The 20,947-nt window shown below is 54.9% G+C and overlaps 11 protein-coding genes across 11 annotated transcripts; 5 read left to right on the top strand and 6 right to left on the bottom strand.

Moving 5' to 3' along the window:
* Positions 1 to 61: 61 nt before the first annotated feature.
* M409DRAFT_24063 (uncharacterized protein) lies at positions 62 to 853 on the top strand (the record flags this gene model as incomplete). The annotated part of the gene is made up of 1 exon (XM_033807072.1): positions 62 to 853. One exon carries the CDS (start codon positions 62 to 64, stop codon positions 851 to 853), a length of 792 nt encoding a protein of 263 aa, XP_033666666.1.
* Positions 854 to 1,160: 307 nt separating this feature from the next.
* M409DRAFT_24062 (uncharacterized protein) lies at positions 1,161 to 2,374 on the bottom strand (the record flags this gene model as incomplete). The annotated part of the gene is made up of 2 exons (XM_033807071.1): positions 1,161 to 1,789; positions 1,843 to 2,374. 2 exons carry the CDS (start codon positions 2,372 to 2,374, stop codon positions 1,161 to 1,163), a joined length of 1,161 nt encoding a protein of 386 aa, XP_033666665.1.
* A 738-nt stretch (positions 2,375 to 3,112) lies between these two features.
* M409DRAFT_55644 (uncharacterized protein) lies at positions 3,113 to 3,720 on the top strand (the record flags this gene model as incomplete). The annotated part of the gene is made up of 4 exons (XM_033813059.1): positions 3,113 to 3,143; positions 3,206 to 3,232; positions 3,288 to 3,434; positions 3,491 to 3,720. The coding sequence occupies 4 exons, from the start codon at positions 3,113 to 3,115 to the stop codon at positions 3,718 to 3,720; spliced, it is 435 nt and encodes a 144-aa protein (XP_033666664.1).
* A 427-nt stretch (positions 3,721 to 4,147) lies between these two features.
* Positions 4,148 to 5,402, bottom strand: M409DRAFT_55643 (uncharacterized protein; the record flags this gene model as incomplete). Its single annotated transcript, XM_033813058.1, has 3 exons — positions 4,148 to 4,443; positions 4,495 to 5,274; positions 5,333 to 5,402. The coding sequence occupies 3 exons, from the start codon at positions 5,400 to 5,402 to the stop codon at positions 4,148 to 4,150; spliced, it is 1,146 nt and encodes a 381-aa protein (XP_033666663.1).
* A 1,014-nt stretch (positions 5,403 to 6,416) lies between these two features.
* Positions 6,417 to 9,492, top strand: M409DRAFT_67104 (uncharacterized protein; the record flags this gene model as incomplete). Its single annotated transcript, XM_033817261.1, has 3 exons — positions 6,417 to 6,439; positions 6,555 to 7,555; positions 8,117 to 9,492. 3 exons carry the CDS (start codon positions 6,417 to 6,419, stop codon positions 9,490 to 9,492), a joined length of 2,400 nt encoding a protein of 799 aa, XP_033666662.1.
* Positions 9,493 to 9,944: 452 nt separating this feature from the next.
* On the bottom strand, positions 9,945 to 11,051 carry M409DRAFT_24058 (uncharacterized protein; the record flags this gene model as incomplete). Its single annotated transcript, XM_033807070.1, has 1 exon — positions 9,945 to 11,051. The coding sequence occupies one exon, from the start codon at positions 11,049 to 11,051 to the stop codon at positions 9,945 to 9,947; it is 1,107 nt and encodes a 368-aa protein (XP_033666661.1).
* Positions 11,052 to 11,258: 207 nt separating this feature from the next.
* M409DRAFT_24057 (uncharacterized protein) lies at positions 11,259 to 12,878 on the bottom strand (the record flags this gene model as incomplete). The annotated part of the gene is made up of 1 exon (XM_033807069.1): positions 11,259 to 12,878. One exon carries the CDS (start codon positions 12,876 to 12,878, stop codon positions 11,259 to 11,261), a length of 1,620 nt encoding a protein of 539 aa, XP_033666660.1.
* A 552-nt stretch (positions 12,879 to 13,430) lies between these two features.
* On the top strand, positions 13,431 to 14,875 carry M409DRAFT_67103 (uncharacterized protein; the record flags this gene model as incomplete). The annotated part of the gene is made up of 4 exons (XM_033817260.1): positions 13,431 to 13,724; positions 13,777 to 14,457; positions 14,511 to 14,632; positions 14,683 to 14,875. The coding sequence occupies 4 exons, from the start codon at positions 13,431 to 13,433 to the stop codon at positions 14,873 to 14,875; spliced, it is 1,290 nt and encodes a 429-aa protein (XP_033666659.1).
* Positions 14,876 to 16,654: 1,779 nt separating this feature from the next.
* M409DRAFT_24055 (uncharacterized protein) lies at positions 16,655 to 17,488 on the bottom strand (the record flags this gene model as incomplete). Its single annotated transcript, XM_033807068.1, has 2 exons — positions 16,655 to 17,212; positions 17,267 to 17,488. The coding sequence occupies 2 exons, from the start codon at positions 17,486 to 17,488 to the stop codon at positions 16,655 to 16,657; spliced, it is 780 nt and encodes a 259-aa protein (XP_033666658.1).
* A 189-nt stretch (positions 17,489 to 17,677) lies between these two features.
* On the bottom strand, positions 17,678 to 18,212 carry M409DRAFT_24054 (uncharacterized protein; the record flags this gene model as incomplete). The annotated part of the gene is made up of 2 exons (XM_033807067.1): positions 17,678 to 17,736; positions 17,789 to 18,212. 2 exons carry the CDS (start codon positions 18,210 to 18,212, stop codon positions 17,678 to 17,680), a joined length of 483 nt encoding a protein of 160 aa, XP_033666657.1.
* A 509-nt stretch (positions 18,213 to 18,721) lies between these two features.
* On the top strand, positions 18,722 to 20,872 carry M409DRAFT_24053 (uncharacterized protein; the record flags this gene model as incomplete). Its single annotated transcript, XM_033807066.1, has 1 exon — positions 18,722 to 20,872. The coding sequence occupies one exon, from the start codon at positions 18,722 to 18,724 to the stop codon at positions 20,870 to 20,872; it is 2,151 nt and encodes a 716-aa protein (XP_033666656.1).
* Between the last annotated feature and the right edge of the window lie 75 nt (positions 20,873 to 20,947).

Here is a 20,947-nt window from a genome sequence, read left to right as displayed (position 1 = left end):
TCCCTTCCCATCCCTCTCTCTTCGCTCCATCCCATCCCAGATCCCTCCTTCACCGCCCACAATGCCCTCCCCACCCCCCTCCGCCTCCATCCTCCCGCGCACGACCTACACCCTCACAACCACGAAATCCCGCCCCGGCGACGGCCTCCAAGGCATGACCGTCGAATGCGAAGCCGTCTCCATGGTCCCCAAAGTCCCCATCTGGCCCGCCGACGCCCCCGTGCCCGAATGCCACAAGAAAGACTCCATCGTCTCCGCATCCTCCAAGGGGAAGGGGAAAGGCAAGGAGAGGAGGATGAGTAGTTCACAAGCAGCTGATGGTGAAGGCGACGACGAAAACAGCGGCGAGTCATCCGAATCCTCATTCCATAACGACGAGTTGCTGGATATAAACTGCCAACCCCTCGTCAAATCAACTTCGCGAATCTCCCGCTTCTCCGCCTACGGGATCTCCGCGCCAGAGTCACCCAGACGGACGTCATCGTCAACCACCGCCGTCGGCGACGACGAACCGGGGGAATGGTGGCTGGAGAAAAAACGCCGTCTGAGCAACACATCGTTCGTCTCCCCCGCCGGGCGCCGCGCAAGTCTGAGCTACGGCACAGTCGATTCCGCGAAGCTGGAGAGGGGTCTGTGTAAACGGTGTTTCCAGCCACGGATTCCAGAAGCGACGTTTGAGAGGCAGAATCGCAGGGATGCCTGCCTGACGGCGACGTGGATTTGTTTGGCGAATGCGGTTTTCCCGTTTTGTGGGGCTGGGATGGTTTGGTGGAGTATCGGGCATCCGGAGCAGCCTGGGCCGGGGTTTGTGAGTTTCGAGTTGTTGCTTTGTTGTTGTGATTTGGGGGGTTGAGGCTGATGTGTGGTGGGGTTTAGCTTTCTATTATCCCGTTTAGCCTGTGGATGATTTTCATCACGGTTGTCTTCACGCTCTGGCGACCTTCTGCACGGCCGAGATGCACCTGTCCCAATCTGAGCGATAGGAGGAGGAGTTCGACGTCTCCATTATTGGAAAGAGCGCGGCAGGATCTGGATGAACTGGAGAGATGGAGGTGGGAGAAGAGAAGAAGGGGAAGCAAAGCGAGCAAGTTCTCATCAACATCAATTGTTGTCTAGAATGTATGTACGCAACTCACCACACATCTTGGATCGTCTATCTTCTAAAGCTTGCTGTCCGCCTGTGCCGCGAGGAACTCCTTGCTGAACGGGTAGTCAGTGTATCCGCCTTCGCCGGGCGTGTAGAAAGTCTTGCGCTCGTAGGGGTTCAGTTCGATGTTATGCTGGAGTCGAAATGGGAGGTCTGGCGTGCTGATGAAGTACCTTCCGAACCCGATGAGGATGTTGTCGGATGTGTACATGTCGCCTACGACTTTGCGGGCTTTCTCGGGTGTGTATCCGCCTGCGATGATGATTGGTACTTCCGTCCCTACGACTTTGATGAATGGGTCCAGCTCGACGGTACCGTCCTCTGCTGTTCGGTACACGCCATCCGCTGCACTGCCGGAGATGCGGCTTTCGATGAAGTGGATGTACGCGAGGTCTAGCTTGAGCAGCTCTTTGGTGATGTATGTGAAGTTGTCGATCGTTCGGTCGCCCATACCCATGCCTTGGAATTCAACGTAGGGTGAGAGGCGAATGGCGACCTTCTTGCTGTCGCCCGTTGCCTTGATGATGGCTTTGGTGACTTCGAGGCCGAATTTTGCGCGCTTTTCGATGCTGCCACCCCAGGCGTCTGTTCGCTGGTTGCTGACGTCTTGCCAGAATTGATCTATGAGATAGCCATTGGCGCCTGTGGAAAGTCAATGAGAGCTGATTCGGTACTGCTGTGATGTGATTCCTTACCATGAATCTCAACACCATCAAAGCCAGCCTTTATGGCATTGGCAGCTCCTTGAGCATAGTCGTTGATGAACTCATGGATCTCATCTTCAGTCATCGCGTCAGGCGTTGTCCCCGCTTTGCCAGTAGATGTCTGCTCAGCAGGCACAGCAATGGCACTAGCACTGCGTACTTTCCAGCCACCTTCCTCCTGCAAGACTTTCTCCTGCGCAACACGGCCAAGGCCCCACAGTTGGAGGTAGATAAAAGACCCCTTCTTATGAACCGCATCGACAACGTCTTTCCAGCCGGCGATTTGAGTTTCGCTCCATATGCCAGGAATGTTTGGGTAGCCACCCGCTTGTCCAGATACAAATGTCGCTTCAGTGATGAGTAGAGTCCCGGGGACCGATGCTCGCTGTTCGTAGTACTCTTTGGCATGCTCGCTGACATTGTGGTCCTTATCCGCACGGAAACGAGTAAGCGGAGCCATGACAACGCGGTTCTTCAGCAGCGAGTTGCCGACTTTGATCGGCTTGAAGAGTCGGTCTGCCATGGTTGCTAGAGGTTTTGCTGAAAGTCGCCCTGGAGTTTCTCCGAGAACGATGAGTAGTCTAATGGTCGACGAAGAGGAAGACAGATCTTATATCAGCCGGAAGACGTCCACGACCGCTTGGTGATACGATGTTCGACTCGTACGAAAGTGAGATGACTGGCTGACCGGACGAAAAGGTATTTATTGGAAGACCTTCTGTAATACTTATCTTCTCACATGCCTAGGCCCTGATTACAAACAAGAAGTGAGGTCTGAAATCTTTAGCTTCAATCGCATTGCCGCTATGCCGAAGCACGCCAGAGCTTCAATGTCAGAGCGCCGTCAGTATTTAGCGGTACTGCGTCTCTAACCCATACGATGGACAGCGGTTTGGACACCATGGTGAAGTCGATAATAAGTAACGTGGACGTGTTCTGACAAGACAATCCTTGGACTTGTGTGAAGAAACGTGTCTCGGGAGCAGCCGCCGCGCGAACACGTCTCACCTTTCTGGAGCAGTCGCAACTTTATTGACCCTCGAGACGGAAAAGGAGTCTCTCGTTAGACAAACATTTCTCTTGGAGAAAGGACAACGTGTTGGACGAGGCAGGCAGCAGCAGTAGCAAGCAAGCACTACCTACTTACCTACCTCCATGCTACTTCAGTCTTTACAATTGGATCTTCTCTCATCAATTCCTTGATCTCACCCTTCCAACGATTCGAACTGAACGAGAGATAAAGTGAAGAACCACCGCAAAGATGCCCACCTACTGGCTCTCAGACAGCCAGAGTACGTCTTCTTCCCCTCCCTCCCCACATACCAGCCAACCAAACTAACAACCCATCTCACAGAAATCGGCGTCGCCTTCTGCACCGGCGGTGTGTGTGCTACCCATCCATCCTCCCCCTTCCCATACTGACACAAAGAACCAAGGCGGCTTCTTCCTCCTCTTCGGCCTGATCCTCCTCTTCGACCGCGCCCTCCTCGCCATGGGCGACATCCTCTTCCTCGTCGGCATCACCCTCCTCCTAGGCCCGCAGCGGACGTTCCTCTTCTTCGCACGGAAGCAGAAATGGCGCGGTGAGGCCCTCCAACCACCTCCCTCCCCCCACCCCATCTAACGCCACAATGCACAGGCTCCCTAGCTTTCTGGGCCGGCATCCTCCTCATCCTCCTCCGCTGGCCCTTCGTCGGCTTCGTGGTGCAGTGCTACGGCATGTTCATCCTCTTCGGGGAGTTCTTCAAGACGATCGCCGGGTTCGCGTATAATATTCCCGTTGTGGGGCCTTATGTTGCGAGGGCGTTGAGTGTGGCGGGGGATAAGGCGGGGGCGGATGAGAGGGCGCACAAGGATTTACCGGTTTGAATGATCTGAAGAAAGGCATGGGAGGGATTGCGGGATGGTTGTGGGTGGTGAAGAGGGATTGGATATGAGCGAGGATTGGGGTTGGGGAGGGGATGTGTGGGCTATGAGGATATGAAGAGACCAAGATGAGGACATTCAGTGGGATGGAGGTCAAGATGAGAGAAGAGAAGTGACATTACACGACGCTCGACCAAGATACCCCATGATACGCCGCTTAAAAGAAAAACGAAGGCCAGACGCCTCCAAAGGGCCACGCTTGCATGGAGGAATGGTATAATGCTATTCCAAAAACAGCCATTGAAAAAGAGCAAAACACGAGACTTTTGATCGCGCCTCTCATCTCTGCCGAAAGATACCACGCTCCCATGCCTGCCTGTCCTCCATACGCCTGAACCGAAAACACATGATTTCATCTACGCATCAACACTCAGTGCACGCCATTGGCGCCATTGGTCTTCTGGCTCTTCACCTGCCGTCTGGCGCGGACTGCATCGGCGAGCTGCTCGAGGACGTCGACCGTCGTGTCCCAGTCGATGCACGCGTCGGTGATGGAGACGCCTTTCTGGAGTGCGGCGAGACCTCCTGTGGCTGGAGTCTTTTGGTTGCCTTCGTGGATGTTGGATTCGATCATGACGCCGACAATGCCGTCTTCGCCTTCGCGGAGCTGATCGCCGATGGTTTGTGCGACTTTGGGTTGGTTTCTGTGGTTCTTGAGGGAGTTGCCTTGAAAAATGTTAGTCTAGTGAACTGCCCAAGTCGAGTATTTTACCTTACCATGCGAGCAGTCGATCATCATGACCTCTGGGAAGCCCTTCTTGCCCAAAGCTTCCCTCGTAGCCTTCACATTGTCCTTGTCGAAGTTGGTGCCCTTGGTTCCGCCTCGGAGAATGACGAAGCAGTCTGGGTTACCAGCAGTCTTGGTAATGGCAGCCAGACCCTGCTTGGTCACACCCATGAAGTGGTGCTTTGCAGCAGCAGCCCCAATGGCATCCACCGCAACCGTAAGTCCACCATCCGTGCCGTTCTTGAACCCCATTGGGAAAGACAGACCAGAAGCAAGCTCACGGTGCAACTGAGACTCTGTCGTCCGCGCACCAATGGCGCCCAGGGAGATCAGATCCGCAAGGAACTGAGGAGAGATAGTATCTAGCATCTCACTCGCAATGGGCATTCCTTGGCTCGTCAAGTCGCAGAAGAGTTTCCTGCTGACACGCAGGCCCTTGTTGATCTTGTAGCTCTCGTCGATATCCGGATCGTTGATCAGACCCTTCCATCCAACCGTCGTCCGTGGCTTCTCGAGGTAGGCGCGCATAATAATGCAAAGATCGGACTTCAGCTTGTCGGCGAGCTTGACGAGGCGGGAGCAGTACTCGACGGCGGTCTCGGGGTCGTGCAGCGAGCAAGGGCCGACCATGACGAGGAGACGGTCGTCGCGCTGTTTGATGATCTCGACGGCATCGCGGCGGCCTTTGAGGACGGTGGGGAGGGAGTTGGGTGGTGGGGGCAGTTCGGAGGTGAGGAGTTGGGGTGGGATGAGAGGGTCGTAGCCCAGGACTGGTGAGGGCATGTCAGTTGGATGTGTTTCATGGTGGTGGGTGATGTGTAGACAAACCGCGAACGTCGTCGCTGAGTTGCTGCTCGGCCTGTGCAGGTGAGAGTGAAGGTGCGTCTTCGGCAGCCATTGTGAGGATCGGGTGCTGGCTTGTGAGAGCGTTGGTGGAGTGAGTCAGTCCGTGAAGAGCTGTCAGTCGTGACGAAGATGATTATGTTCAGTTGGACTGTGTATATGAGCAAGGAAAGAGGAGGAAGGAGGAGGAGAAGATTATTGTCCTTATGACTTGTGATTTGCTTGTGCAAGCGGTGACTGTTCTGCAGCTTGCGGGCACTCTGGAACCAAAATTAATCCTCCATCCTGGCCTCGGCCCGATCGATATGACGCAGGGACGAGACAACGTGGGCCAATGCTTCGATGTGTGTTTCCACTGCATTTTGCTGAAGGGGTAATGCATGAAAAGAACAGCTCAAACAATCAAAATTTGATGGATTTCGGCATCAAAACCATTAATTGAACTGGAAGGGTCGGACCCTCCAGCAAGACGGTGCGCCTTCCCTTTGGAGTGTTTATGACCGTGATGTGAAACAGTCTCCTGGAGGCCAGTAGAATTTCTTCACCCCAAATAATCGATCGTGTTCCATTGTCTCGCTGCACTAAAGGTACAGAGTGGTCGAAGCATGCAGCGGAAGCGTCAAAATCACGACGCCATCAATATTTGATGCAGCGGTTGATGAGCGACGAACGCGCATAGATGAGTCAATGTGAGGTATTCTCACCTCCAGCGGGTCAGGATTGTGAGGTTTCGCAAGACTCGAACTCGAAGCAAACGGAGACGTCACGTGCATTGCGGGGTGTTTCCACCAGCTAAGCCATTCGACGCCAAGCTTTGGCGCCTTCCATCTTTGAGCTGTGACTCCACCGCCAGAATTTCTGACTCGCTTCCACCACGCTCAACTGCTCACCACCGCCGTCGACCAACCACCACCCGACATCAACTCACCAACCGACACCACCACGACGGCAACACCACCTCGCACAACAAGAATCGTCAAACACCGACTACACCCCTTCACCCGCCACTTGGCGACCACCGCACCCTCCATCGCTTTTTTACAAGCAATCGACATTCGCACCACCACTCATGACCCCAGACAATCCAGTCTAGTATCAAGACCATGGCGCCGGCAGTACCCCCTGCTCGCCCTCGTCGGGCACCTCTGAGTAGCCTGAAGCAACCTCATCCCCAAAAGCGCACTCGTGGGCCAAAGGCCAAGATCAGCAAGACCTGTCCCAACCCAACCTGTGGCGGCTCCAATGTCGAAGAACAGGATGGCCAGCTCGTCTGCAAGGACTGCTTCACCGTTGTTGCCGAAACCAACATCGTCGCCGAAGTCGAATTCAACGACGAAGGCGGCGGCCGAGCAACCGTGCAGGGCGCTTCCGTCCACGAGAACTCCCGCCATGCAACCACTTTCGGCGCCGACACATTCAAGAGACTCGGTGGTGGCGCACGCAACTCCGCCGCTGAGACTGACCGCGCTGGCAAGCGTGCCCTTGCTGCCTTGTGTCCCAAGCTCGGCATCACCGACGACATTACCGTCCAGGCTGAGTCCATCTGGAACATGGCCGCCCTGAACGGCTTCACCTCTGGCCGTAGGTCGGATGAAGTCGCTGCCGCCTGCTTGTACGGCGCTTGTCGTCGACGCAAGGAAAACACCATCCTGCTCATGGACATTGCCGAGCTCATCGAAATCAACGTCTTTCGACTCGGCGAAGTCTACAAGGACATGTGCAGAGAACTCTATCTCGCTGACGAGACCGGTGTTGGCTTTCAATACCTGGTCGAGCTCGAACCCCTCATATTCAAGTACTGCCAAAAGCTGCAGTTCGGAGACAAGACCAACGTCGTCGCTGAAGACGCCCTCAAGATCATCCGACGTATGAACCGCGACTGGATCGTGTCGGGTCGCCACCCAGCTGGCCTATGTGGTGCTTGCATCATTCTTGCTGCCAAGATGAACAACTTCCAGCGCAGCGTCCGGGAAGTCGTCTATGTCTCCAAGGTCGCCGATGTCACCATTGCCAAGCGTGTTGAAGAGTTCCGCCGAACCAAGAGCGCCGCTCTCACCGTCAACGAGTTCCGCGAGTACGCCAACAGAATCAAGTATCAGCACGATCCACCCTCCATGACATTGGCTGAGGAGAGAGAGCGCATTATGCAGAATAAGAAGCGAAAGAGAGAAGAGCACCGCCAAAGCACTGCACGCGATTCGCAAGCCCGTGAATCTGTCATTGAGATTCCCGACGATGCTACTGATGCATCTTCCCGCCTGTCCTCGCTCGAGCCAGGCACTCCAGCACCAGAAGGAGTTGATGAAGGCAATTCGCCTAAGCGACAGCGGATGAACAACGGTGAAGCGCAACCTACGCCACCTCCAACGCAGCAAAACATCGAGACTGCAGCCTCCCCATCTCAAATCCCACAAGACGCATCCTATTCCTTGCAGGCCACAGCAAGCGATTCTTTTACATCGCAAGAGACACAAGCTGGTCCTTCCACATTCCTTCCTCCAACGCAGCAAAACGTCGAGACTGCAACCTCCACATCACAAACCCCACAAGCCGCATCCTCGTCCTTGCAGGCCACAGCAACGGATTTCTTTACGTCGCAAGAGACACAAGCCGGTCTTTCCACATTCCTTCAACCACCGCAATTTCAACCAGTGAACACCCCACCACACACACAAGAATCAGTCAAGCGCAAGCGCGATGGCAATGATCAAACAGCTGGAGCTGATGCCCAGCCTGCAGCAGCAAAGCGCATGCGAACCGAAGAACCAGAAGTTCCTCCATCTCAAGAATCCGCCCCACCACCTCAAACCGCACCGCGCTATGACGCCGACGGTTTTGCCATCCCAGCTTTGCCACAGGCACTGGCGGCACAGTTCCCGTTCCCAATCGACCCTGCGCTCACTGGCGAGGTACCATCGTCGCCAGAGCCAGAGCAGCCTGCAAAGCGCGGCCGCAAGCGCAAGACGGACAAGCCACCAGAGATCATCCTCTCTCAAGAAGAGTTAGATGACGAAGACTATCTGGAGAAGGATATTGAGGCCGCCCTCGGAAATCAAGAACTTGAGGATAAACGCACCGAAGTGGAAAAGGCAAAGGCAGTAGCAATGGAAGAAGAGAGAATCGAGAGAGAACTCAAGCGAGCCCAAGCCCTGTCCGAAGAGCGGCAGAAGATGGACATTGAGAAGAACAAGGCGAGACGCGAAGCTCAAGATGACGGCGACTGGTTCGGTCCTGCTCCGACGGGAGTCGAAGTCACCGCAGAAGAGCTCGAGAAAGAGTTCGAAAATGATCCAGAGGTTGATCGTTGCGTACTGCAGCCGTTCGAAGTGGAGGTCAAGGAGCGTATCTGGGTTGCTCATAACGAAGACTGGCTGCGTAGGCAAGCCGAGAGAGAGCTGATTGCCAAGAATGCGCCCGCTCAGAGCAAGCGAAAGACCAAGAAGGGAGGCAAGGAGAAGACGAAGAAGAAGAAGCGCGGCAAGATGGGAGATGGTAGCGTCCTCACAGACAGCGCAACGCCAATTCTGACGCCAGCCGATGCTGCCAGAGCCATGCTTGAAAAGAGAGCCCCCAACAAGTCCGCACACGTCGACTTCAGCGCTTTGGTGAAGATCTATGGTCGGGACACGCCTTCACGTGCAAGCAGCTCGGCGGCGGAAGGCAGCGGTAGTGGTAGTGGCAGTGGGCCACAATCAAGAGAAGAGACTCCTGCTGCATCACGACAGCAGTCAGCGACACCAGCACCGTCCGAGACAGACAGCCAAGCCGCACCACCATCGAGGGACGAGACTCCTGCCGCATCACGACAGCAGTCAGCGACACCAGCACCGTCCGAAGTAGAGAGCCAAGCGGCCGAGGGAGCTGCCGCAAGCCCCGAGGCAGATGCTGGCGGACAGGAGGCAGTGGAGAATGGCGAGGAGCAGGCCCGCGGTGGCGAAGAGGAGGCGGAGGGCGGCGAAGAGCACGTCGATGTTGACACCCAGGTCCAACCAGCGACCTGGGACAACATCGACGAAGACTACTACGAGGAGGAGGAGGAAGAAGAAGAGAACGATTACCGTCGAGCAATCAATGCCGACGTGGAGGAGGACGAGTTCGGTGTCGTTGGCGGAGGCTACGACAGCGAGGGCGAGGAGTACGAGTAATTGGCCACCGCAATGTCGTGAAGACTTCGGGTTGGGCGGGCAGCATGGCGACAGGAGGGTGGGAGGGTTAGGGCCGGGTATGTATACCAGGAGCTCACTCACGACCGGAGAGCGGTGTTGATGTCGCGAAAGGGGAATGGATGGGCCGGGTGTTTACACCTGGAGCTCGTCCAGACCATGATGACTGATGTTGACATTTGCTTGAAGGAAGTGGGTAAGGGCCGGGTTACATACCTGGAGCTCAACCCCGAACATCGCCTGAAGTCGTGTTGACCGCTTCGAATCGAAGTTGGATCGACATTCGCGAAGCCAATTACTCTACGCCGGACCCCGCTGCGTAGATAGAAAAGCAGAAAAAAAAACCAGCATATTTATTAATCTTCGTCTCGTTTTTCTGTTTTGAAAATACGTGCATGTGAAGCATCGGCATGAGTAGCAGAGTGATAACGCTCTCAAGACTGCAAGAGGTATGTACGACCTTGTGCTTCGTTGGAGTCCAACCCCTCAACGGCGTCAATGGCATCCTGGAACACTTTTGACGGTCGTCCCCCGTAAATCTTATTTGCGGGGTCTTTTAATCCCATCTCAAACACACCATCCAGCGTGCGAAGCACAAGCGACTGACTGACCAGCCTCCCGCGCCTCCGCCTCAAAACATCAACATTCACAACCAGCCGTCTCATCTTCCTTCCCCCCTCCGGAAAACAAGCCTTGATCCCCTCCAACATCTCCCTCACCGTCTCCCTCTCCTCATCCCCGACATCAGAAGACGATAACCCGACGCAAATCGTAAGATCCGAGATATACTCCATCGCCCCGCTCGAAAGCGGAGACGCAAGATCCGTCTTCCTCGTCGCAGGCACGATTTTATTCCAGGACTCGAGGTTGGGAGGGAGGTTGTCGACGCTGTCTAGCATGGAGCCGGTGTGTTCGACGGAGATGTGGCTTGTGAGGCCGCCACGGAAACCGCAGAGTTCGAGGATGAAGGTGTTTTGGGAGTAGAAGATTGTGTAGACGAGGGAGTGGAAGCGTTTGCTGATGGAGGCGAGGGGGAGGCCTGAGGAGGGTGGTGGGGAGGAGGTGTGGGAGAGGGAGAGGGCGTGGATGGAGTGGAGTTGGCGGTGGGGTGGTTTGACCCCGACTTCTGGGCTGAAGTGGAAGATCGTATTCGTCCTGATCAGCAGCGCGAGGATCTCGTGTAGCAATTCGTTCGGCAGCCGCTCAATCGCACTCCCCCCTTCCCCTTTCCTTCCCCTGGGGCCCTTCCCCCTCCCAGCAGCCTTTCCCTTCTTCAACTGCCTCACCCTCAACCTCTGCACAACCGCGCAATGATTCGGCACAACCATCACCTCCCGACCCGCAGGATCCTCTCCATCCGCACGCCCCGTCGTATGGACCCTTTGGCCGAGCCGATTCTTCGTCCAGGTCCCGGAGACTTTGGGGCGCCCGAGGTAAGGGGGGGAGGAGATGCGGCGGAGGCGGCAGTGGCCTGTGGCGAGGGCTTTGCGGGGGGCTTTGCCGCAGGTGGATTTGCGGGCGGTTTGTTTGGTGCGGGCCATGGTGAAGCTTGAAATGGGAAGATTGGGGCGTGGGAAGGGTGGATGGAGGAGGGAATCGGGAAGGGTTATATATATGCCTCTGTGTGGGGTATAGCTGTGCGAGGGAATCCTGCGAACTGCTGTCACATGCGCTAGCGCGAAGCTTCGGCTTGAGGCTTATCGATAAAGGGGGCCTTGCTGCCTAAGTACATAAGCAGCTCTACGAACTCAATCAGGTACCGCAGACTGGTCGGTCAGAATGTGTTGGCTTGCTGTGCCGAACAGTCTCTTCACGATCGACGCCGCTGGGAAGCTGTGCTCGATTGCACCCAGAAGGGCGAGATGGGAGGACAAATGGCCGGCCGCTCGCTCTCTCCTTGCCTTCTCTGGAGATTTTAGTTCAGCCATCGAGACGAGCAAGGCGGGCATGACGAGGGGCACTATCATCAAGGGAACGCAGCTGATGGCGTCGTCCTTGAGATATGATTGTACGATGAAGGTGATGCCTTCCTCTGCGATGTCGATGATGTCGGTTTGTGATGATTCGCTCCTGCTCCCGCTCTTCTCATGGAGTTGACATATCGCGATCAAGGTGGCGTGCTGACATAGTTGCAGGTGTCGGTGGCATAGAGTGACAGCCGGAGTGAACATCTCGGGGTCTGGTACTTGCTCGTTCTCCCACTGTGACAACAGCTTGTCAACTGGTACAGGCTTCGACTGCAGAGACAGATGCAGCGCCAGTGCAGCCTCGACTGAACCTCGCCACATTCTCGTCAGCTCTTCAGCCTCCGCATCGGTATGGATCCGGTCGCCGAGAAGAATCATGTCTTGGAATGAACATTCGGACTTGAAAGTGTGACTGGTCTCCCCGCCGAGCCTTAATGGTCGTCCCATGCTATATGACAGCCATGCATCTCGAAGCATACAGCAATGCCACATGGTCTTTTGGAACACATTATTCGTCGTCGAGTTGTCGCGGTCAGATAACAAGTTATCATGGAGACCCAAGCTCTGCGCCAAGCTGAATGCTATCCCAGTCCAATACCACGACTGCTTGACATCCTCGACATCATCGAAGAAGAAACTGAGGAGTAGGGCCGACTGGATAAGTACGTATTTGTCGTTCTCGCCACTAATGTCGAAGAGCGTCTTGGCTCGTATGTGATATAACGCTTTCGTCTCCACGCTTCGACACGCTGGCACATAGCATGCACTGACAGAGAACATGCTCCAGAGTAGAAGTAGGTTGATCTTCTCGAGCCTGCCGTCCGCATGATCTCGCAGGAAAGTCCCTCCATCCAGGACCGGGAACTGCGGATGGACAAAGCGGAAGTAGGCCCTCAGAAGATCGTGGCTCTCGTCGGGGAGGGCAAAACATCCTTTGGCTTCGAGATACGCCAGATCTTCTGCAGGAAGTGTGCTGTCCCTCGAGCTAGAGATCGTCAAGTGTCGGCCTTTACTGGAGTGCGAAGGCGGATTTACGATGTCCAGCAAAGATCCGTATCCGCTTTCGCCAAAGTATAGCGATGATGTCTGGCGAGAGTCTGGATGTGAACCGACGGATGCGGTGACTTCGGCTCGGTCGATGTGGAAACTGACTGTCTTTGGCGCATGGGCGACATCTAGAACAGGCAGCTTTCGACTCCGATCGGCTTCCACATGGTTGTGGTTTCTGACCCTCGACGTATACGGTTTCCGTGACCGTAGCCTGCACTCTGTCCCGCGCTCTAAGCAGGCTGAGCAAGGACGCAAGGCTTGGAAATGATCCGTCCAGGGTTGAACATCGCACTTGATCTTCCGCTTGTGGCACGCGGAGCACACGACGATAGCTCGTCTCTTATTAGCCATGGTGGTAAATCTCAAGGTTGCTGGGGTGCAGACGGGCTAGGCTGAGAGGAATGCCTGTGGGTTTTTCAAACGTGCGTTGCCGAATTTACCGTTAGGCAACTACTTATTGCGGTCCCACATTGATTATTGTCATCAGGATTCCAAGACCACTTTCTTCCTATTCTTGCTGATCCTCTTGCTGTTTCTGCAGCGGGTCCGCCGTCCTCCGGACTTTGTCATGCGGGAAGGAACAGGGGGGACGAATGATGACGCAGCTTGGGTGAGATTTGTGGATTTCTTCCGCCGGCATTTTCGCTAAGTTCGTCTGCATGATCTCACGCTCCATAGCGAAGAGAAGAACAACGACGTTTTCTGCTCAGAAAAAGTGACTTTCGATCGCTCTTGGATGATGAAAATAGTTCCGCTTCAGCCCCGACGACTTGTAATACGCTCCACTCCATCGGACTCGCGTGACCAGGCCAAGAACTCGAGAGGAGCCACGATGGACGATATAAATGCTGGGGTGTCGACTGCAGAGTCGAGATCATCAACTTCATATCTCCTCTGGCCATCATGAGAGTAGCAAGCATCGCAGCCGGACTTGCAGCTACGGCATCCGCACAATCAGCCCAAGAACTGATCAACTCGGTCTTGAATCCTGCACCAGGCACTTCACCGTATTCTTCCTACTCAACACAGATCTACTACAATGCCACCCTGTTCAACGAGACACCTATCGCGTCAACGAATTACGACAAGCTGGAAGCCTCGGCGAAGTTACGTTTAGATCCAGCTGCATATGATTATGCTGCAGGCGGTGCTGGATTAGAGACGACCGTTGCCAACAACCGGGCAGCTTTCTCTCGGGTAGGAGGATATCGATGTTGATTACGGCTAGCACATCGCTGACCAGGAACAGTGGAGCATTCTCCCTCGGGTGATGCGTGAGGTATATCCCAAGCGCAACCTGACTACGACTTTGTTCGGCAAGACTCTCCCTGCCCCGATTGTGATGGCTCCAGTCGGCGTCCAGACATTATACCATCCGGACGGAGAGCGTGCAACTGCATCTGTATTCGGGGAACTTGGACTGCCATTCACCCTCAGCACCGCAACGAGTACGGGCTTTGCAGATGTCGCCAAGGCCAATGGAGTGAATAGCACTCGATGGTACCAGTTGTACTGGCCAAGCGATGATGATCTGACGCGGTCGTATCTGAAGACCGCAAAGGAAAACGGATACGACGTCCTCGTCGTCACGGTAGACACCTGGGATCTAGGCTGGAGGACTCGTGACCTAGATCGAGGATTCTTCCCTTTCATCCGGGGTATTGGGGTTCAGATCGGCCTGGAAGATCCAGTGGCACATCAGAAGCTGGGTTTCAACCCTCTGGCGAAGAACGCAACGGCTGAGCAGAAGCAGACTGCGGCGCTCTATCATGTCATCACGACATCGAGAGGAATCTCGCCAGTGTGGGATAGGTTGCCATTCTTGAGGGAAGCTTGGGGCGATGGACTGATCGTGCTCAAAGGGGTGCAGACGGCTGAGGACGCACAGCTGGCTGTTCAGCATGGTATTGATGGGGTCATCGTGAGCAATGTGAGTGAAACTCCACAGGCAAATTCTATCTCCAGTCAGCTAACATCAACAAGCACGGCGGCCGTCAAATAGACGGCGCAATCGGCTCTCTCGACGCCCTTTACAACGTCACAAATGTAGTCAAGGGGCAGCTGGCTATTGGCTTTGATGGCGGCATTAGAGGAGGCGCAGACATGTGAGTAGGGCCAGAGAACACCATTCTACCGTGACTGACCGTATGCGTAGATTTAAAGCACTCGCCATCGGTGCCGATTTCGTCCAAGTCGGCCGCCCAGTCCTATGGGGTTTGGCTCATGAAGGAGCGAAGGGAGTCAGGCATGTGATGAAGTCTCTGCTTGCGGAGTTTGAGTTGACCGTGGGACTTGCGGGTTGCCAGCACGTTCAAAAGCTGAATCGAACACATCTCTTGAGGGTATGATGGATTGGTCGAGCCGCAGGCAATGGATCACAGTACCAGAATAGGGGCTGCCTTAGTAGATGGAGTTTAGTTCGCGAGTTCTTTTTGCAGTCTCTCGAGTCCAAGAAGTTATGATATTTGTTATGAGGCCCGACGCTTTGCCTTGATCCTCCTCCTTCAAAAGAGAGCACACTTGCTTCTCAACGACCTGCCAAAAAGATACAGCACACATCCATCACGACTTCTTCCGACGTCTCGATACACACAGCCCCATCCCCACCCCTCTGCACATCAGATGTGCATGATGCCCGTTCCCTGCGAGTCATGCCCAGCTCCCCGCCCAATCGCAGCCGCAGCAGCCGCGAAGGATCCCGCTGCGAGTTTGTGATGAACCAGTGGTACGAGGTGTCGCAAGACCTGTTTTCGGGTTTCTCGTTGAACGAGTCGTATGGCGAACACGTGTAAGCAGGTGCGGTGACCTCAACATAACTCAAAACGAAAATGCTGTTATCACCTGTGGTAGGAGACGACGATGATGATGAAGAAACAGAGCATTCAGAACGAAGATCTAGAACCTCAAGCCGTTTTTCCAAACGGTCGCATGACCACATGTCTCATCAATCTTGGGCGTCTGCTGAGAGCGATTACATCAACCCGCGTCTCTCCCACACCCACACGCGAAGAAGTGGGAGGCGTTCATCACATGCACGCGTCCTCTTCGCACGCCATGACACGGCTGACAGGCCGATCAAACGATAAGCAAGAGGGGCACCTGAAACACGGGCCTGACGAGGCAAAAGATAGCTCTCGAACTCTTTCTCTGCTCTGCAAGTGTGTATATAAGGTATAAAAGGTAGGGCTGCATGCACGCACGCGTCTGTCCATCCATAGCTTTTGTGCATCCTGTTCCATTGGTACGCTCTTACGTGTCTTTGCATATCCAGGTTTGCTGTCACGATTGCTGCAACTCCCTGCATTCATCGGTGCCAAGGTGCCAATTGCGTGCTGTTCGGCATTGTAGGTTCTCTCGGCAGTGTGTGAACCAGGTATTGGAGACGAGAGGGTCTGGCTCGTTGGGGCGAAGTGCAGGTGGTGAAAGGCCTAGATCTTGGAGAGATTATTACTTGGGATAGAGGTTGTCAGCGTCAGCGGTGAAAGGACAGACGAGTCCCCAAGGAAACAAGAAAAGAAACCTACATATTTGAAAAGCCAGGCCGCGAAAGACGAATTCTCAGTTCAGACGACAAGGTCAGTCACCCACTCCCGCCTCAATTCCATCCATCAAAGGCTAATACCCGCCAGATACCCACTTGCAACCCCCCAAGAATCATGAGCCACAGCCCAGCACACAGCACTCGCACTCCCTCTCCCAAACAACGACGCTCCCCGAACCAACGAGTCCACTTCCTCCTCTCCCCCAACGACACCGACGACCCAACATGCAACTGCGGGAATCTCTTCTGTTTCGGCGGGACCAGGTGTTCGAAGAAAGGGAGCGGGACGCCCGGGTATGAGGATTATGAGCCGGAGAGTTGGTGGAAGGAACGGAGTGAGGGTGGCATGATTGTTGAGGTTAGGAGGGGGTGATTTCGGGAGGGCGAGGAGGGAGAGAAGGTGTAATGTGTATGATTTAGAGACTGGACGCAAGTCTGCGGTGGGTTGAGGGTGTAATAATGGCCGTTTGTACGATGGGGTTGGTCGATCAGGGATTTTCGACGGTGGCCATGATGAATAGATTGTAATCTTAGCTGGTCCTATTGTCGATACGTATGATTGCAATGACATTGCCTTGATCCGGAATCAATTAATCGACGTCCAGCCGTTCGCACGTTTCCTGCCCAACCCTTCCTCGCTTGAGACATCGTCTTCGCGGCAGGTCGGGTCTGGACTGTCCTCGATGAAGTCGCGATCCAGGTCGTCCTTCCCCTCGCCGGTATTCAAGATGTCGGCTGGCTTGATGGTCTTGCGCGAAGTCGACATTTTGGCCAACTTGCTGTCCTCCATAGACGAGACCAACTTAAACAGCATGCCTTTCTTCTCCGTCAAATCCAACATCCACTCGTCAAAAGCCAGCTCTACCTTCATCGTATTCCACTGCTCCTCCCTCGCCCGCATCCCTAGTGTCGCCACGCTGCGCAACGTTCCCAGCGAATCCTGACTACGGTGGTGATCCGTGATCACCTCCCTCAACTCCATTCCCTCATATGCAATCTGCATTAAAGGCAATAGCTTTCCCAGCTCCTCCATCTTGAACCCCTTGACACACAGCCTGCCCTTGATCTTCCCACATGTCTCTTTGATGTACTGAAGCCAACATCTCAGAATCTCGAGATTGTTGACAGAGACGATGAGGGAGAACTCATTGAGACAGTAGTAGATCGCACGTGCTTCGAGTCTGATTTACCTGCATACGCGGAGGAGGGCTGGGTCTTTGCGTTTCGAGCTGCGGATTTGCTGGGGTTTGGTGTTGTCGACCAAGACGAGTTCGTAGATGTTGTTGCGGAGTTCGGGAGGGAGCTTCATGAAGTGGTTGACCCTGAGCTTGCGTGGTTGGGATTTGCGAGCTGTCTTCTTGCGTTTGGCCGTGGCGCTGTATCGCCATGTCTTGCTCGGGTCGGGCGCCTCAATTGCCATGGTCCTGAGGTCGCACTTTTTGGTGATAGTGATCGGGTCATAAGAAAGTACAGAATCGGCAGATTGGAGATGGTCCAGCCGCACGAAACACAGGAAGGGCAAATGAACATGAAGCATGTGAATACTTACAGAGGAATTCCCGTTAGACATGTGAACTCATGGAAGCGAAAGATGAGACGGAAAACACGTTTACCAGTGCCTAGTCCCCGGAGCACCTTTCACACTGGTAGTATCAATATCACTCGTCACTGCCAAACAGTCAGTAAGACACCCGGTGAATCATGCTGCCCTGCTACGCACCCCATCCCCCATAGAAATCCCCAGGTTGAGGAATCACCCTCTCCCCATCAACATAACAATCCCAAGGCCCGGCATAAAAGCTCAGATAATCCTTGATATCCTTAAACCTCCCACTCGGATCATCATACGACCACACCCGGCTCTTGACCACCTCACCACTACTCGGATTCCTCAAGTCATAATACGACGCGATGCCCTTCCACTCGCAGAACGAGTTGCGGCTGTTCTTCTCCAAAGGAATCTTCATAGACGATGGAGGGAGGTAGTACGTGGGCGGATGGTATGTTTCTAGGACCCAATACGCCTCTTTCGTGTCCGCGATGACTTGTTCACCCCATTTGACTTGCAGATGGCGAGGTGTTCGCTCGCATGTTGGGGGTCGAGGAAAGGTGGCGGGGTTCAACTTGGGTTTGGCGGAAGACATTATTGTTCGTTTGAACATGTGATAGGTGATGTGTGGACTACATGGTGCGAATGGTAGGTGAATGTTGACGGATCAGCTATGGACATCGTCATCGATGTCTGTACCTGCGTCTCACGTGAAGCCAGAGATTGCTGCCTGGGGCACGAGCACGGCGGCTGCTCCCGAGACACGTTTCTTCAGACTTCACGTCAACAAAACCTCTCTTCTCCGCCCCTATCATATTCTGCACGTCGTCATCGTTCAAGCTCACGAACATGGCAAGACGACATTTCGTTCATCGACGGTCGTCGATTCTGCCGGATTGACATCTCAATGACCTGCAGCCACCCTTGGCAGCCGGCGGGGACATGTACTGAAAGCCAGGTACCTGCTGCGTAACAACTAATGAGCCTCAGCCTTTCTCTGTCTACATGGCCGGGTCGGTCAACTTGAAGCTGTTTGGCTTCATACTAACTCTTCAAGGTCTTCGTGTTTGTGGACAAGCTTCTCGGACCAAGTGCGTAGGTAGCATGAGCGCGAGATATCCATACAACCTGATGCCCTTGCGGCCCTCGTGCAAGGAAATCAGACTCTTGCAGCTCGACGACACGGAGATCTCGACTGGATCTCCTCTGATTTGCAGCTTCCATGTGTCCACGCTGAAAATCCACAAAAATGGCGCGAGACAGCCCGAATCGATTGGAGAGTTGGGAGATTCTTCCTGCGGCTCAAAGAGCCCAGACGATGCCTTGGCCTACAGCGCTGTGTCTTACACTTGGGGCAACAACCCGGAGACTGCTCCAATGGTGATCAACGGTCATCTGGTCCAAGTGCCCGCGAACACCGAGATAGCCCTGCGTGGGTTGCTCACGCAAATACTCAGAACGACGCATCGAGAAAAGCATGCTACTGAGCCAACGAGCGGTGACCAGCGTTTGCCTCTACTCTGGATCGATGCGCTGTGCATTGACCAAGAAAATCTGACAGAGAAGAGCCAGCAGGTAGCGATGATGGGTGAGATATACTCTCGCGCGGACGAAGTCTTGGTCTGGCTCGGCGATGACGGTGATGGGCTGGGTCCGGAGCTCGAGGCGTTGCTCAACGATATTTACGCAGACTGCGCGCGGGCGACAGACGACTTTACGAATTTGCATGACATTTTGTTCCCCAAGAGTGATCAAGGAATGAGTCGGGGAATGAGAGATGCGGCCGCCCGGCATTTTTGGTCGGGGCCTCTCACAGAGCACATCATCGACCGGTCCGATTTCACAACTTCCAAGGTGGACATACTGACGGCGTTCTTCTCCCTCCCGTGGTTCAGCAGGGTATGGATCATCCAGGAGATCTTGCTCGCGAAACGGGCGAGGCTCTACTGGGGCGAGGTATCCATTCCATGGCCAGTGGCCTCGCTGGCCGCCCAATGGCTGCTGTATGGAGTCAATGGCATTGCTGCAGTGGGCGATCCCAACTTCAATAAAGCCGTCACACGTGTGATGGACGCTGTCTTGCACGCCTCGACACTGTATGTCATGGGTGCAGATGTGCTTCGGATGCTGTTCGACAGTCTCGGAGCGCTAGAGCATAACCTCGCGACTCTTTTAAACTGGTCGAGCCTGTTCAACACGACCGAGCCGAGGGATAACATCTACGCGCTCCTGGGTCTCTTGTATCCACGGGACCGCGAAGAGCTCCAGCAGGAATTCCCGGCTCTGAGGCCGGATTACAGCCTCGACCTCGTCACCGTCTACACCCAAGCCACCCGAGCCGTCATCCTCACGACTGGATCCATCTACAACTTAAAGACAGCCGGGCTCCACCAAGCTTCACTGCCAGACTGCCCCTCTCTGCCCTCATGGGTTCCAAGATACGGCCGCCGCGCCCCAGCCGCGCACGGCAACTCCGTCCCAATCTCCGACACCGCTGCAATGGAAATGCTCGCCCCGATACCCGAACAAATCGCCCTCCCGCCTCATTCAAGACTCCTCCGCATCAAAGCCCACATCCTACACACCGTCGCAGACGTCGGTCCAGCGATCCACGCGTTCTTCCACGCCCAAGATCTCGACGACGCAGCGAGAAAAGAATTCTTCATGCACTACCTCGCCCGCCTCCTCGAGACGTGGCGATTCGCCCGCAACGCCTGCGGCCTGCCCAAGTCTCGCACGCACACCCTGCTCGAGAAAGCCAAGACTCTCTTCTGCGGCGCGCGCCCCTCCAACCCAATCGCCACCGCCCACGCCAAAACCACAACCCACTCAATAGCCCTAACCCTCATCAGCGGCCTCACCGCCGACGGCGAACCCGCCCACGACGCCCCTGACTTCCTCTCCCAAATATCTCCTCTCATGAAAGCCCTCGAAACCTATCGTCCAGGGACGCCGACCATACCCCCAGAAGTCATCCCCTTCCTCCTCGCCGTCGGCCGCCACAGCGCAAACCGCCACTTCTTCATCACGGCGGAGGGCTCGTTCGGGATGGGCCCGCCGGGCATTCGACGGGGCGATCGCACGGCGTTTCTGTTCGGGCATGCGTGGCCGTTTGTGGTGAGACAGGAGAAGGAAGGGCATTGGGTGTTGATGGGGGATGTTTACTGGGATGGGTTTATGGATGGGTTGCATTTTCGGCGGTTGAGGGAGGAGGGCGTGCTTGAGCGGATGGTGAGGTGGATTGATATCTATTGATGGTCTACTATTCATGACGTGGCAAATGACAATGCTCGAATTCAGGAAGCTAAGATAGAATTCTTTTTCTTATGG

This window comes from Zasmidium cellare (assembly GCF_010093935.1).
Source record: "Zasmidium cellare ATCC 36951 unplaced genomic scaffold M409scaffold_21, whole genome shotgun sequence".
In the NCBI taxonomy this organism is placed as follows: Eukaryota; Fungi; Ascomycota; class Dothideomycetes; order Mycosphaerellales; family Mycosphaerellaceae; genus Zasmidium; species Zasmidium cellare.
The sequence above is the reverse complement of the archived record's forward strand: the minus strand, read 5'-3'. Positions and strand labels throughout refer to the sequence as shown.